Source organism: Pteropus medius, unplaced genomic scaffold (assembly GCF_902729225.1).
Source record: "Pteropus medius unplaced genomic scaffold, Ma_sr-lr_union100, whole genome shotgun sequence".
Lineage (NCBI taxonomy): Eukaryota > Metazoa > Chordata > Mammalia > Chiroptera > Pteropodidae > Pteropus > Pteropus medius.
In genome coordinates, this window is record NW_024347732.1 from 2,511,046 (window position 1) to 2,527,607 (window position 16,562).

Sequence of the window (16,562 nt, forward strand, 5' to 3'; positions counted from 1 at the left end):
CAACTTAACATCAAAAGAACAAAGTTTATACAGCAGTAGTTTTTTAGCCTTGGGGAAGGGATGACAAGAGTTACATGCCTATTTGAGAAACTCCTTAGGGAAATGCATGTCTGTATGAATCCCCCTCAGTTTGAATTGCCTCCTATTCACCTAGCTGTAAGAAGAGATTTCTGCTCTAGGGTTATGGGATTAGACAAACATATAACACCTGACACTACATAAGTGCGATCAGCAGCAGTAACATATACTCACAGCCCAGGGGAGGAGGACACCATACTCATGACAGACCATACAGGGGTTGCCCTTTGTAAGAGAGTGAACCACTGGGGCTGTGGAAGGCAAGCTTTATAATATAAAGACAGTAGAGTGTGCCCTGGCTCCTGGTGGGTGGGGGTCGGCAGAGAATGAGATTAGTTTGAATAATTCTGTGGCTGGCAGGGAACTGAAGCCTACTACTCAGGAATAAGCAGAAACTGCACCTGATCCATTTAATAAGGAGGATTTGTTTAGCTAGGGGACCATATCCTCAGGAACAGAGTGAGGAGGAGAACTTGCAGTTAGGCCATTCAAGGCCATCCTCATTTCCCCAGGTATAAAGGCAGCACATAATACTGACCCTTAATTTTAGGTCTTACACCACACCCTCCCCTATAAACAGACACACACACTACCATCTAGAATCCATGTTAATTAAAAACCACTGCAAGACAACTGAATGGTGGTGGAGGGAGGACAAAGAGGATAAAGGGGATCAAAAATATGGTGACGGAAGGAGACTAGACTTCGGGTGGTGTCGTACTATAAAGTTGTACACCTGAAATTTATGTTATTAACAGATGTTACCTAAATAAATTTAATTAAAAAAAACCACTACTCATTATGTTTATCATCTGATTGTTGCCTTTTCCCATGATTGTCCCATCTTAGAAAAAAGGCAAGCAATACTCTATGCTCAGGAGAGAATTTGGTAGCTCAGTCTCTTAGAAATGGTCCTTCATAATACCTAAGTAGTTTCAAACATGCTTCAAGATGATTTGGAGGGATGCATAAGGGAGGGTCAATATTCAAATGACCAGGATCCTTTTTCACTGTCCTGATTACAGGATAAAGCTGAGTAAATTTACTCACTTCTGGCCAAGGCAAGAATTCAAAAGAATAGTCCCAGGGTGTAGGTTGCCTCAAAAGCCCCTCAAAAATCCTGAGAACTAAAGGTAAATTACTTAGGGAAGAATTATATTCACTGGTGTTTTATAAAAAGGTAGACTTACGCCTATCATGGTTTCCTTCTTAGCAGACTGGGCTCCTGACATTTTCCAATAATCTAGACTAGGAAACAACTCTACATAACTCCAAAACTAAGACATCTACTTATTCCTTGACTCAACTCATCATTAAAAGAACATTAAAAAAACAAAGGATAGCCTCCTGAATTCTTAATATACTTTTCTATGGGGGAAAAAAGCGGGGGGGTATAGTGGGTTTAAGTATTCAGAATCTGATTCCTTACAGTTATATAAGGGATTAAGAGTCACTATTAGAAAAAAAAAATTCGCCCATCAATTGATCACAAATTTAAAAAAATAGTTCCCATTCAAATATCCTTTAAAACTGAACTACAATATCAAAGTCTCTTTTAACACCACATGACAAAATAATAAAAATCAACTGCAAAATGAAATTGCAAATTTTGCAAAAAGCTGACATAATGGGTACTTAAAAAGAGATTGATTTAAGTATCAAAAGATTTGGGGCCCTTGGGAAAACTTAAGAAATACACAAATATTTTGCAAAAATAATCTTTTTTATGATGGTGCTAAGTCAATAGTCATACATAAACCAAAAAAAAAAAGGCCTTAATCATAATTTTTGTGAGAAAAGTCTAAATTTTGTTCTAATAACCATTTTTATAAGGATATAAAATCTCACACTCCCTTATTTACAACAATATTTGCCATTAATTTTGGTTCCTTTTTGGTAGATTAGTGAAATGAATAAATAAGTAAATGTACTTAGGATAATGATAACCAATATTTTCACCATCAAAGAAGGGGCTGCAACTATGGAAAGAATAAAGACTAGACTGAATCCTGTGGCATAGAATTTGAACTGGAATATTAGTATGAACTCGTGGTTTTTAATAAAGATAGATAAGCATATAGAGAAGTATATATATATATATATATATTTCCTAGCACTGATCACAGGAAGAGTTAAAAGCAATAACACTACAGTATCAATGAGCATACCTAGGACCCAGATCCTGGTTTTTAAATATCATTCCCCATTAAAAGGGAATCAAAGCCCTTGGCTTATCTTAAGAACTGGGATAAGGAAGATCTTATTGTACCAGAAAGTGCAAACGTGCTCAAAGATTAATGGGGATTGTCAAAAGAACACAGAAGTCCTTGTAAAGGGGACTTCCATTGGTCAAACTTGAGGCGATCTGCACACCGCAATAAATGACAATAATAGATTATAATCCATTAAATAACATAGAAACTTATGAACCTGTGACAATTAACAAATAATGGAGAGGAGGAAAGCTCTTGTTTACAGCAGAATGCCAACTAATAAATATAGATGAAATTAGAAAATCACCACTTGGCAACAATAGTCACTAGAATCACATTTAGGCAAGAATCAATGAAAGCTAAAACTACTGGGTGAAAGTTTGATTAAAAATAAGATATTTATATAGTTTCAAAGTATCTCCCCATAAATATTTAATAAGTACAAAGGCAAAAATAATAATTTTATAGTGAATAAACCCAGCAGACACCAATTTTATGCAAGTAATCACTTATTATCACTAATAAAAGGCTATATTGACTTCATGTGCCTCCTGATGATATACTAAAAATTATTTCTGTGATATTCCTGCCAAAAATGTATAGCCTGAATCTACTCATAAGGAAACAACAGACAAACCCAAACTGTGGAATATTCTATGAATGACTGACCTGTACTCTTTAAGAATATTAAAATTCTGTACAAAAGACAAGAAAAGACTAAGAAATTGTTCCAGATTAAAGGAGACTAAAGACTAAAGGGACATGACAGCTAAATACAACCCGTAATTATGGACTAGCAAGAAAATATGTTCATGTATTCATTTTTTAAATCTATTTTTGCCATAAAGAACATCATTGGGAAAAACGGTAAAAGTTGAACAGGATCTGTGATCAGATGATAGCACTGTATCAGAGTTAATTTCCTGACCTTGATGGTTCTACTTTTGTACTTTATTATATAGAAGACTGCCCTGGTTTAGGAAATACATACAGCAGAATTTAGAATGATGGGGTATCTTGTCAGCAACTTATTCTCAACTGGTTCTTTAAAAATTACACACACAGATATAGAAAAATTTGTCAAAGTTCTTTGTACAATTCTTAAATTTTCTTGTAAATTTGAAACAATCTCAAAATATAACATTAAAACGTCTTTAAAAAGCACAAAAAAATAACATTTTTTAACAATTAATTGGTCAAATTTCAAAAGTATAAGTACAGGCATACCTTGGAGATATCGCTTGGAGATTTGGCTCCAGAACACTACTTAATAAAATGAGTGTCACAATAAAATGAGTCACATAAATTTTTTGGTTTCCCGCTGCATATAAAAGTTATGTTTACACTATACTGTAGTCTATAAAGTGTGTAATAGCACTATGTTTAAAAAAATAATGTACATATCTTAATTTTAAAATACTTTATTGCTAAAAAATGTTAGCCATCATCTGGACCTTCATACCTGCCCAGTTAGGAATTTCTGATCAGATCATCCATACAATAGAGTATTACGTTACTCTTAAATACAAAGAGGTAGTTCTAAGCCTACTAACAAAAAGATTTCAAAAACACATCATTAAGTAAAAATGCAATGTATAGAACTGTGCAGCTAGTGAATGCTCATTTGTATGGAGAAAATATATACATATAAATGTTTTCAAATGTATAGAATATCTCAAAGATACCCTAAAAACTTGTAACCAGTTACCTGTGAGAAAGGAAGTTAGATGGCAGATCAGGGAAGGGGGACTTTTTACTATGCTCTTCATGACTTCCGAATTTTTTGCCATGCACATTCATTACCTGTGTTTTTAAAAAGGTCATAAGGCACTATATATTGTATAATTCTATTCATATGAAATATCCAGAACAGGCAAAATCATAGAAACAAAATGCCACTTAGTGATTACCAGGCCTAGGAAGAGAGTGAGGAATGGGGACTGATTAGTTGGTCTAGGGTTTCCTTTTAGTGTGATGAAATGTTCTGGAACTAGGCAGTGGTAATGGTTACCCAACACTATAAACATGCTAAATGCCACTGAACTGTACACTTTAAAATGGTTAAATAGTGATTTTTATGTTATGAATATTTTATCACAATAAAAAAATCAAACATTTATAAATTAAATATAAAACAAATAAAATTCAAAAATCACATTAATATGATAGTGATATTTTACTGAAATTAAACTGCTAATCACTGTATAAATATGGTACCAACAGATCTGGTACAGGTTCTTTGTTTTGTGTTCAACAAGCCTATTCTCTAATAGGGCATATGATGGCTCAATTCTTTGGCCAACCCTATTTGAATATACAAAACTTCATTTGGTAGGAGTATACCACTTACACATTCTGTCTACCCCTGTTCTTATTTGCAGACATGAAACCTTGTAATAATACTGAATTATAAGGTGAATCCAAAAGATCCAGCATATGCTTACATACTTTTACTCATATCATTTAAAAGAAAATACAAATGAGATAAAATGTTAACAACTATTGAATTAAGGATAATAAATTATTCTCTTCTCTAGATGTAGGAAATTTTCAAAATAAAAAGGTGATGGGGGAAATGAGAATATATTTTAACTGGAACATATAGGCTTAGACCTCACTTTAAGGTGGATTAGATCTAGGGTTGAAAGGATAGATATATAGGTCTTTCATCTCCATACTTTTCTATATACAACATCCCTCTCCAGCAAGCACCAGAGAAAGCGGCACGCATCTTACAATGCTCTTTTCCCCAGTTAACTTCTCTCTCTGAATGAAAGGCAGGAGGGTATCAGGAGGTTGGCACAGGTTTCCCAGTCCAGGGAATGTACTAAATCAGAGAAGGATTAAGAGATTAAGGATTGAGTAAATTTACTCCCTCTTCAATTTATCTTAACTCTTAAGTCTCTTCTCATATTTAGCAGGAAAGGGAATAAAAAACTACAGTAGAACATAATGCCATAAATCAGTAAGATGGAATATATTATACTGTAGAGTCTAAATATCTTTCTCTGAAGGGATTACCTACTGTGATAGAAAAAATTAAGCATACATGGATCATTATCTGCCACAGGCTTGACAGTAGAGAAGAAAGCCTGGAAAAACAGGATATTCACCTAACAAAGATTGAAGGAAGAAAAGAAGGAGGGAGGTAAGGTGGAAAGAAATAAGGAGAGAGCAAATCAGAGAAACAGGGCAGCAGCTAAACTATTATGCCCAGAGCTGTATCTAGGGATCTCCCTGAATTGGTATAAGCTCCAAAAGTCCTTCCCAACTTTGTCTCCACACCAGTTACCGCTTTTTTGAAAAGGTATAAAGAACATGAATGGCACTAAAGATCCTGGCTAGTTGGGAAAAAAGAAATGCTCTCTCCTCAGCAAGAAATGAACCCAATGATAAGTAAAATTAATTAATCATCACAAAGCTCAAGAACTTTGTTCAAAAGGGTTAAGCGCTTAAGGTACTTTGTTGATTTGCACCTGTATCTAAAGGATGGCAGTTACTCTTCTATACACCAGCAGATGGGGCTCTCTCTCTGAATGTATTTATTAAATCAAAAATAAATGAAATGTAATTTGGAAAAATGTGGTCTTAATGTTGCCTTTCACAAGGCCAAATAAACATCTGTGAACAATCCTAATTATTTTTTAATTACCTGAAAAATACTCATCTATTACAGATACAAAAAGAACCATAATCATTTTAATTCAATTCAACAAAGGAAAGAGGGAACGTTTATTAAATGCTTCATTTTTCTGCAATTACATACCTTTATAATTCAAATCTAACTGATGTGAAGTTACTCCTTTGACTATAATGAATTAACAATTTACTCATTTCAGTTCACCTGTCCAATTTTAGTACTATTAACATTTTTTTTTAATTTTTTTTCAAATCTTTAAACACATTTTGATACTTGAAGAAAAGGCCATATTTAACCAATAAGTTTTCAATGAACAGTCTTAGACATACGCCTATTATAAAGTATAAGATTTGAATTACAAAGCTATTAATCCAATCATTAAAGATATAATATGACAATAAAAAATATATAAATTGCCAACAATCTAGTGGTAATATATCAATAACTTTCAAATATAACATATTCATTCTTATAAATAATCAATTTAAGTAATACTGTAATAAAACTGGTCAATAGAAAGTACAGTCGTACCTGTATGATGTAGCTCTAATGTTGCCATTGCAGGTGCTTCAAAACAGTATTTTTCCTTGTAATTATCACCGTGATTAATTTCTCTACCACTTTCTTCAGCAGGCAGAAGATTTAAACTGCATATTCTGGGATTAGTTTGTGACTGGAGTAAAGTATCATTTGCAGCAACCTAAAAGAATAAAGTATGTATTTTATGCAAAAATTCAATCTAATTTTCCATATTTTTACATAACAGACTCCTAATGAAAAATATGAGCTACCAGTTTCTATAAATCTAAAGAGAACAGATATTTTTAAATAAATTTAAAATCCAATTTTTATTGTTTTTAAGTAGTTTTAATTGCCATAAAAGCTGAAAGACATAACAGAATGAAAATCGTGCTTAGAGTGTATTATAAACATATCAAAAGAGCTTTGAAAAAAGTCATAACATGCCATTCTCTTAGTCAATTTTTTTCTTGCTAAATTTCTCAATATTAAAATGAACACTTAAAAATTGTTAATTTTTTATAGTAATGTCACTGTGTTGTTTTTTTTTAAAGAGTCCTTACGTTTTAGAGACAAATACTAAAATATTTACAAATGAAAAGATATTACTGGGATTTGCATCAAAATAATGAGTGGGAAGGAGGTGGGGAACAAATTAGAGAGGTAAAAATGAAAGATTGGTCATGAATTGACAGCTGTTGAAGCTAGGTAATACATATATGGGGATTCTTTATATGCTATATTCTCTATTTTTGTATATGTATCAGTTTGCTGTTGCTGCTGTAACAAATTACCACAAACTTAATGACTTAAAACAATACAAATTTATTGTTTTATAATTCTGTAAATTAGAACTCTGACTTGGGTCTCACTGGGATAAAAATCAAGTTATCAGGGGGGCTATATACCTTTCTGAAGGCTCTAAAGGAGAATACATTTTCTCGTCTTTTCATACTTTTAAAAGCCATCCACATTCTTTGGCTTGTGTCCCCTTTCCTTTACTCATTTCAAAGTCAGCTATGTTGTATCTCTCTGACCCTGCTTCCATAATCGCATCTCTTTCTCTAACCCTCTCTTTTGTCTCCTTCTTCTACTTTTAAGGATGTTTATGATTGTATTGGGCCCACCCAGACAATCCAGGATAACCTCCCCATCTCAAGGTCCTTAAAATTAATCACTTAAAGTTCTTTTTGGCATTTGAGGTAACATATTCACAGGCTCCAAGGATTAGGACATAAGACATTTTTAGAGGGCCTTTTTTCCTGCCTATCACAGGATATTTAATTTTTTTAAAAAATAATTCGCAACAGACTCAGCTGTCATACCTCTATATTTATTAAAATAAGTTTTAGAGACATTAAAAAAACCTATCTGATAAGATTTTAAAGTCATAATAATAAACTAATGAAGGTCATAAATTTTATTTTTTGCCATTTTATATACTTTCAAAGTTATAGAAAGGTTCCAAAAATAATATAAGTCCCATATATCCTTTACCTAGATTCACCATTTGACTACGTTTTGTTACATTTACTTTCCCTCTCTCTCTGCCTCCCTCCCTCAGTGTGTGTGTGTGTGTGTGTGTGTGTGTGTGTGTGTACACATTTAACATTAATCTGGAGGCACTGTGCTCCTTTCCCTCTAAATACTTCAGTGTGTTTCCAAAGAGTAAAGACACCCTCTTCCATATGCACAGTAAAATTATCAAAATCAAGAATTTAACACTGGTATAATACTATTGTCCAATGTTCAAATGTGGTCACTTATCACTATAATGTTTTTTATAATGTTTTCCCTGAGTCAGGATCCAATCCCAGGTCACACATTACATTGAGTCATCATGTTTCCTTAGTCTCCTTTAATTTAGAATAGCTCCTCAACCTTTATTTGTCTTTTGTGACTTTGATGCTTTTGAAGAGTACAGGCTAATTATTTTGTAGAATGTTCCTTGATTTGGATTATCTGATATTTCCTATGATTAGTTTCAGGTTATGCATTTTGAACAGGAATATCACAGTTCATCACTTCAGGAAGCACATAATGTGGATGGAGGAATTCATTTGATTAAGGTGGTGTTTGCCAAGTCAAAGTTAGTATTTTCCCTTTGTAATTTTTTAACGTATGTTGTTAGGAGATGCTTGTATGTTGTTAGGAGATGTCTATTCAAATATCCTATTTTCTGATTTAACATTCACCCACTAATTTTAGCACCCATTGAACACCATCATTGCTTCTACTTTGATTTAGCATTCCTTTCTAAGAAGAGCTTACTCATCTCTTTTATTTGCTTAGTATAGATTTAGACTCCTATATTATTCAATGGGTTATTAGCCATTAGTGTATTTATTTTGCTGCTCAATTTGTTCCAGATTTTGTATTTATCAAACCAATCAAGTAGAAAAACCCTGAAGTCACCAAAACAACACTTTTAGTATGAATTAATTTAATCTAATTAATTAAAATTATTTTGTTCTTAAAATGTTTTAAGAACAAAAACTTAATAGAATAGACAAAGTAAGGGGAAAGCAGAGTTGACTGCTAAGCCTAATACTCTTAGGTTTCTCATGTTGTCTTGCTTAAAATAGCTGTATAATTTCAAAAATGGCAATTTCATTAGTTTTAAAAAATAAAATAACTACTTAGTTTCCTGATATAAAGAAAAGAATAAACCAATGTTTTAAGTCTGAAATTAGTCTTTAGAACTACATTAGAAAATAAACCTTAAGACAAGGGTGTCAAGTTGACTCAGTGGAGGAAAGAAAAGTCTTTTCAACAAATGGTTCTGGAACAACTAGACATCCACATGGACTCCTACTTCACACCATACATGAAAACTAACTCAAAATGGGTCTTAGGGTGTCTACGGCCATGCCGCCCTGAACAAGCCCGATCCCGTCTGATCTTGGAAGCTAAGCAGGGTGAGGCCTGGTTAGTACTTGGATGGGAGACCTCCTAGGAAGACCAGGTGCTGTAGGCATTAAAAAAAAATGGGTCATATAGTGAAATATAAGAACTAAAACTATATAACTTAGAAAAAAATACAGGAGTAAATCTCCATGACCTTCTTATGTATAACACCAAAATCACAAGTTCCAACACCAAAAAATTAAATAAATTGGACTACATCAAAATTAAAAACTCAAAACCCCAAATGAGATACTACTTCACCTACTGCATGGCTATAATCAAAAAAGATAATAATACTTCCCCCACTGTATGGCTATAATCAAAAAGATAATAATAAGTTGGTAAGAATGTGGAGGACTGAAACCCTCATACACTGATAGTGGGAATAAAAATGGTGAAACCACTTTGGAAAAGTGTCTGGCAGTTTATCAAAAGGTTAAATACAGTTATATGATCCAGCAATTCTGCTCCTAGGAGTACACTCAAGAGAAATGAAACCGTGTCCACAAAAAAATCTGTACACAAATGTTCATAAGCATTATTCATAATACCTCATAAATTAAAAAGTGGAAATACAAACAACTGATGAATGGATAAATAAAATGTGGTATATTGATACAATGCTATATTATTCAGTGTGGTAGACAGAATAATGCCTCCCAACAATGTCCACATCCTAGTCCCCAGAAACTATGAATATGTTACCTTATATGGCATTAGGGACTTTGCAAATGTAATAAAGGTTAAGGACCTTGAGATAGAGAGACTGTCCTGGATTATCCAGGTAGGCCCAGTCTAATCAAAGGAGTTCCAGTTTCAGAGAACCAGAGGTAATAACCTGAAGACTCAAACTGCGATTGTGGTTTTAAAAATAGAAGAAAGGTCATGAGCTAAGGAATGCAGGTGGCCTTTAGAACTTAGAAAAAGCAAAAGAAACATTATTTTCTAAAAGCACCAGAAATGAATGCAACTCTCAATTTTAGCCCAGTGAAATCTGTACTGGACTTCTGACCAACAGAACTATAATAGACTTGTGCTATTTTAAGCCACTAAATTTGTGGTAATCTGTTATAGCGGCAAGAGAAAACTAATAAATTCAACAATAAAAAGAATCAATTATTGATATACACTACAACATGATGAACCTTGAAAACACTACACTAACTGAAAAAAAACAGTCACAGAGATCATATGCTGTATGATTCCAATTATATGGAATGTCCCTAAGAGGCAAATCTATAGAAACAGAAAGTAGATTAGCGGTGCCAGGAGCTGGGAGATTTGGAGGAAAATGGGGAATAACTGCTGCTGTGTATAAAGTTTCTATTGGGAGTGATGAAAATGGTCGAAAATTCATTTCGGTGATCATTGCAGAACTCTGTGAATATACTAAAGACCACCGAATTTCAGTAGGTAGATTGTATGGTATGTAAATTGTGTTTAAATAAAGCTGCTTTAGAAAAAACTTATTTAAAATGTAAAAATGTTTTCTCCTCATATTATGGCCAAAATTCTAAAGAAATGTAGGGTAAAACATATGCAGACCAAAAAAAGCAAAGTTAAAAATTAGATGTTTTCATCTACTATAGGCCATGCTATCCTGAACAAGCCCGATCCCGTCTGATCTCGGAAGCTAAGCAGGGTCGGGCCTGGTTAGCACTTGGAAGCCAAGTGCTGTAGGCGTAAAAAATAAAAATAAAAATAAAAATAAGAGATTGTAAGTTGACAAGGTCCTTGCAATCTGTGAGGTCAACTAAGGGTTGCCTCGCCTTAAAAAAAAAATTAGATTTTTTCAGCAACAAAAAAGCAAATAACTATTAAAAATCTGAAAGGACTTGAACAGATAGTTCTCCAAAGAAGATATACAGATGGCCAATAAGCACATGAAAAAATGTTCAGTATCACTAGTCATTAGGAAAACACAAATCAAAACCACAGTGAAATCTCACTTGATAGCAACTAGAACCACTGTATTGTTATACCTCAAATAATTTTATATCAAAAACAACAAGGGTCAGAAAAAATGATGTAGATGATAGAGGCCCCGTTCATCCCTCTGGCAACCAAATTAAAGTTGTGACAAACATGGAGCAAACAGCAAGGAAAATCGCCTGAGATCTAAATGAACAAGCCGTACAACTAGAGAGAGAACTAAGAATTACCTTGCAATAACAGAAGGTAGGACAAGGCGAGAATGCAAGGCTGCCTGGTCTCAAGCACCTGAGTGGGACAGAGGCCATAGCAGCAGGAAATGGCAGCTGCAGACGCCTCTTAAAGGGGCCATGTCAGCAAGTGGACTTTCACGGTGTCAGAACTGCCCACTCTAAGCACAAGCACTGGTTTGGCTGTGCAGGGGGCACCAGGGACTTATAGGAAGACAGAGCTATCGAAGTGAGGGCCGAGGGGAGACTCGCTCTGTACAGAAGTGGTGGCAGTATCTATTGTTCCTCTGTTGAGCCGTCTCCCCTCCCAATACGTGGACTCAGTACCACCATAGCTAAGACATCATCAAACTGGTAAGAGAAGTCACTCTGCCCAGAGGATTCCCTAAAACCTCGCCTCCCCCAACTCTCGGCCCTACCCAAGCCACATCCAGGTGGGTCCTCACTTAGTCAAGTGCCCCTTGCTGAGCAGCGCCTAGACTCACACTGGAGGCAGCTGACCTCGGTTTCTGGTGTGGCCTTTTGAGGAAACTATAAGCACGGCATCTGTGGATTGCTTGCTGAATCTTAACAGGTGGCCCCGAAGAGGCACACACTGGGGCTAAACTTGGCCTGCAGCTGAACCCCTCTCAGGACTGTGCTGCTGGACACCTACCATACAAAGCCCCACTAATAAGACTGGGAGACTTAGGAGCTTTGCTTACTACATAGAAAGAGACACAGAAAAGCAGCTAAAATGAGAAGACAAAGAAGCAGAAACCATATGAGAGAACAGAACAGAGATCCATGAATAATGGAGTCAATCTAACAGATGCAGGGTTCAAAACAGTGGTTATAAAGATGCTCAATGGACTTAGGGGAAGTGTAGATGAACTCAGTGAGAACTTTAACTAAGAGATAAAAAACATAAAAATGGAAATGGAATTTATAAAAGGGAACCAGTCAAAAATGAAGAACACATTATCTAAAATGAGAAGTATATTAAATGGAATAAACAGAGTGAATAAAGAGAATCAAATGACCTATACAGAGGATGGGAAAGCCAAGGACTCTCAATCAGAATGGCAAGAAAAAAGAAGCCAAGACTATAATAATAATTTAAGGAGCCTATAGGACACTATTAAATGTAAAAATAAACATGTCATAGAGGTACTGGAAAAAAAACAAGATGTTGAAGAGCCATTTGAAAAAATAATGATAGAAAACTTCCCTAACCTGGTGAAGGAAATAGACATGCAACCCCAGGAAGCTCAGAGAGTCCCAAAAACCAGGAACCCAAAGAGGCCCACACTAAGACACTTCGTAATTAAAACGCCAAAGGTTAAATACAAAGAGAGAATCTTAAAAGCAGCAAGAGAAAAGCAGATAGTTACCTACAAGGGAGCACCCATAAGACTGGCAGATGATTTCTTAAAAGAAACTATGCAGAATAGAAGGGCTTGGCACAAAATATTCGATGTGATGAAAACCCAGGATCTACAACCAAGAATACTCTATCCAGCAAAGCTATCATTTAGAGTTGAAGGACAGATAAAGAGCTTCCCAAACAAAAATAAGCTAAAGGAATCATCAACACCAATACAGTATTATAAGAAATGTTGGAGAGACTTAAGAAAAAACATGTATCAAAAATATGAATAAAGAATGGTAATAATTACATTCCTATCAACAAGTCCCTCAAATGGAAAAGAATTATGTGTTCCAACCAAAAGACAGAGTGACTGAATTGATAAGAAAACAAGACCCCTACGTATGCTATCTACAAGAGACTCACTTCAGAGTAAAAGACACACATAGACTAAAAGGAAGGGGATAGAAAAAGATATTGCTTTGATGGACCTAGAGGGTATTGCACTGAATGAAATGGGTCAGATAAAGAAAGTCAAATATCGCATGATTTCATGTGCATGTGGAATCTAAAGAACAAAAACAGCAGCAGCAACAAAAGCGGAAAAAACTCATGAGGGATACTAGATGGAAGAAGAGAAGTTGGGGAGGACAAAAAAGAGGCAAAGGGATTAAGAGGTACAAATGGATAGTTGCAGAATAGACATGGAAATGTAGAGTGTAGCATGGGGAAGACGGTTAATAATGTAATAAGTATGTAAGGAGGAAATGGGGCAATAGATTTAGTGGGGTGATCACTGCGAGTTATGTGGATCTCTAATCACTATGCTATACAACTGAAGCTGGTATATTATTGTATGCCAACTATAATTGAAAAAAAACTCATTGTATTGTACAATGTAAATACAAGCAACTAATTGTCTTATATTTCAATAAAGACGAGAAAAAATTAAAAAACAGAAAATAACAAGTGTTGCTGAGATTGTGGAGAAACTGGAATCCTCATACATTGCTGGTGGAAACATAAAATGGTGCAGCAGCTATGGAAAACAATTTGGTAGTTTCTCAAAAAGTAAACAGAGCATTACCATATGACCGAGCAATTCCACTCCTAGGTACATAGCTAAGAGAACTGAAAACAAGGACCCAAACAGAAACTTCTATACCAATGTTCATAGCATTATTCACAATAGGCAGATAGTGGAAACAACCCATGTTCCAAGTTACATAAATAAATGAAGGGATAAACAAAATATGGTATATACACACAATGGAATATTATTTAACCACACAAAGTAACTAAGTTCTGATACATATTATGACATGGATGAACCTTGAAAACATTATGTTAAATGAAATAAGCCAGACACAAAAGGGCAAATATTTTATAATTTCACTTATATGAGGTACCTAGTCAAATTCATGGAGACAAAGCAGAATAGTGATTACCAAAAGATGGGGAGAGAGGAGAATAGGGAGTTATTACTTAATAGTTTTAGAATTTAGAATTTAGAACAGTTAATAGAATTTCTGTCTGGGGTAATGAAAAAGTTTAAAAAAAAGATAGTGGTGACTGGTGCACAACAGTGTGAATGTAATTAATACCACTTACTTGCACATTTAAAAATAGTAAAATAGCAAATTTTGTTATATATATATTTTACCACAATAAAAAAAAGAGAAAAAAATTAGTAGACTTGAATCTCCATAATATGCATGAACCTGAGAACTGTAGAGTAGAAGTGCAGATTGCCATTTTATATACTTTCTATGTACCTTTATACTTTCTACATACCTAAGACCGAAACAATCCTTTCTCTTAGTACTAAATATGTATTAAGATTGCTTCAAGCATTTACATTTTATAAGTAAAATGAAAGGAAATGTCCAGGATATTGATATAAATCACTATTTATATGTTTCTCTTTAAATTGTCTTATCTAAAGTTTTCACTTATGTATATGGTACCTTTAAAAGGAACCCTAATCAGAGTAACTTTTTTTTACAAGAATCTTCACCCCTTCCCTCACAGCGGTATTTTTTACTGTTGCCGAAAGTTTGTTTTATGGACCCAAAAGTTTATTTTTGCCATTTTATGGCATGTTATTCCTTTAAAAAGAAAACGTACTCATTATAGCTAAGGTTTTGGGAAGACTCAGAAAAGCTAAAAATTCCTATAGGCGGTTACATATTGTTAATTCTAAATGGTATTTTTTTAAAGGGTGTTTTTTAAATAAATACATGCTTCTCTATATTATATATCTTTTACTTATTTTTTTCACCTCAAATAACTTTATATCTGGATTCAACTTTGTAATCTCTTCATTCGGACTTGGATTACTTCTTGCTGGTGGTATAAATTTTGTTTTTTTCAAGTGTTTCCCCTGCAACTGACTTGGTGCTGCTGATCGCCTCATATTCAGTAGCAGTAACCTGAAAAATACTAAAAACAAAAATCATCCATAAGTCTGATTAGAATCACCTCCAAATACAAAAATAGATCATCATTACAATCATGATATCTTTAAAAATATAAGAGAATAAGCTTGTAAAAGCTTTAAAATTTCTAATAGCTAGTAAGATTGTATTTTCCATAACATAGAGCTTTTGAAAAGAAATTAAGATATACATTGAATGGTGCAAACTTGAGCATATGTCAATTTTGATAATACTATAGATTAGATATGATGATATACCTTTAATAGAATTCAAACAGTAGTTTCGAAATCAAAGGAAACATAATTATCCCCATACATATAGCAAGTAGACTGCTTTTTTCTATTCCACTAATCCATAAACTGCATGAGGGTAGCAATCATGCTTGTTTTCTTCACCATTCTATAAGCAGCATCAATCACTATGCCAGATACATAACAATTACTAATAAATATTTTTGAATGAATGAATGAAATCCTGGCAATTCAAAAGACAAATTTACAATTCATTTTATTTTTAGTATCCTATTTCCTTTCAATACAGTGGAATTTTTTAAATATATAAATCAAGAGACTAGAACCAGGTTTCCTAACCTTTGCTCTATATTATTTCCACCAGGACTGGACAGGGGAAGAAAGATGGAAGAATATCACATACATCATGCTTCCGCAACAGATCGTAGCAAGCACTCCAATTCAAAGCTATTTCACAAAACACTACACAAGATAAGCCACCACCAAGGATGTACATGGCTACCGAAATTATTTGTTTAACCCAGAAATTCCACTTCTAGAAATTTACCCTAAGGAATTATCAAAGATATACTCAAAACATTATGTATAGAGATAATCATGCTAGCATTATGTATAGTGAGGAGGAAAAATTTTAATGTCCACAGTACGGTACTAGATAAATAAATTGTTACACCTATACAGTAGAATATCTCTCTTCACATGCCACTAAAACTGTGAGTTAGTACTGCAGTTTCCCAAGCAAGCCATGTTCCCTTTTCCTCTAGGCCTTTGAACAAACTTTCCCCTATACAGTGTTGGGAATGCCTTTTCCCATTTTTCTTTGCCTGATTAATTCCAACTTATCTTTTAGGACTCTCAACCAAGAGCCCTCTTCATCTCCTTCCAAAGACTTAAAGGCCCTTCCTACATGTGCACTATACAAGCACTTTTTGGTGTAATGAAATCTATTATTTCACCTAAGCTGTAAACTCCCAGATCAAGCATGAAGTCTTATATTACATTCATC

At 34.2% G+C, this 16,562-nt stretch overlaps 1 protein-coding gene and 1 non-coding gene across 11 annotated transcripts in view; one reads left to right on the plus strand and one right to left on the minus strand.

Moving 5' to 3' along the window:
* RAD54B (RAD54 homolog B) overlaps positions 1 to 16,562 on the minus strand; it is a 179,007-nt gene that overhangs the window by 157,459 nt on the left and 4,986 nt on the right. For 6 of the 10 annotated variants that reach the window (XM_039877138.1, XM_039877134.1, XM_039877133.1 and 3 more), the window contains 2 exons: positions 15,149 to 15,309; positions 6,463 to 6,631 (listed from right to left, as the gene is read on the minus strand). In XM_039877138.1, coding sequence (XP_039733072.1) covers positions 6,463 to 6,631; positions 15,149 to 15,309 — 330 coding nt within the window. The remainder of the gene's footprint in view (positions 1 to 6,462; positions 6,632 to 15,148; positions 15,310 to 16,562) is intronic. The other 4 variants (XM_039877137.1, XM_039877140.1, XM_039877142.1 and 1 more) reach the window with 1 other exon arrangement.
* Positions 9,309 to 9,427, plus strand: LOC120614337 (5S ribosomal RNA). The gene has a single exon (XR_005655934.1). It is a non-coding gene; the product is annotated as a 5S ribosomal RNA (ribosomal RNA).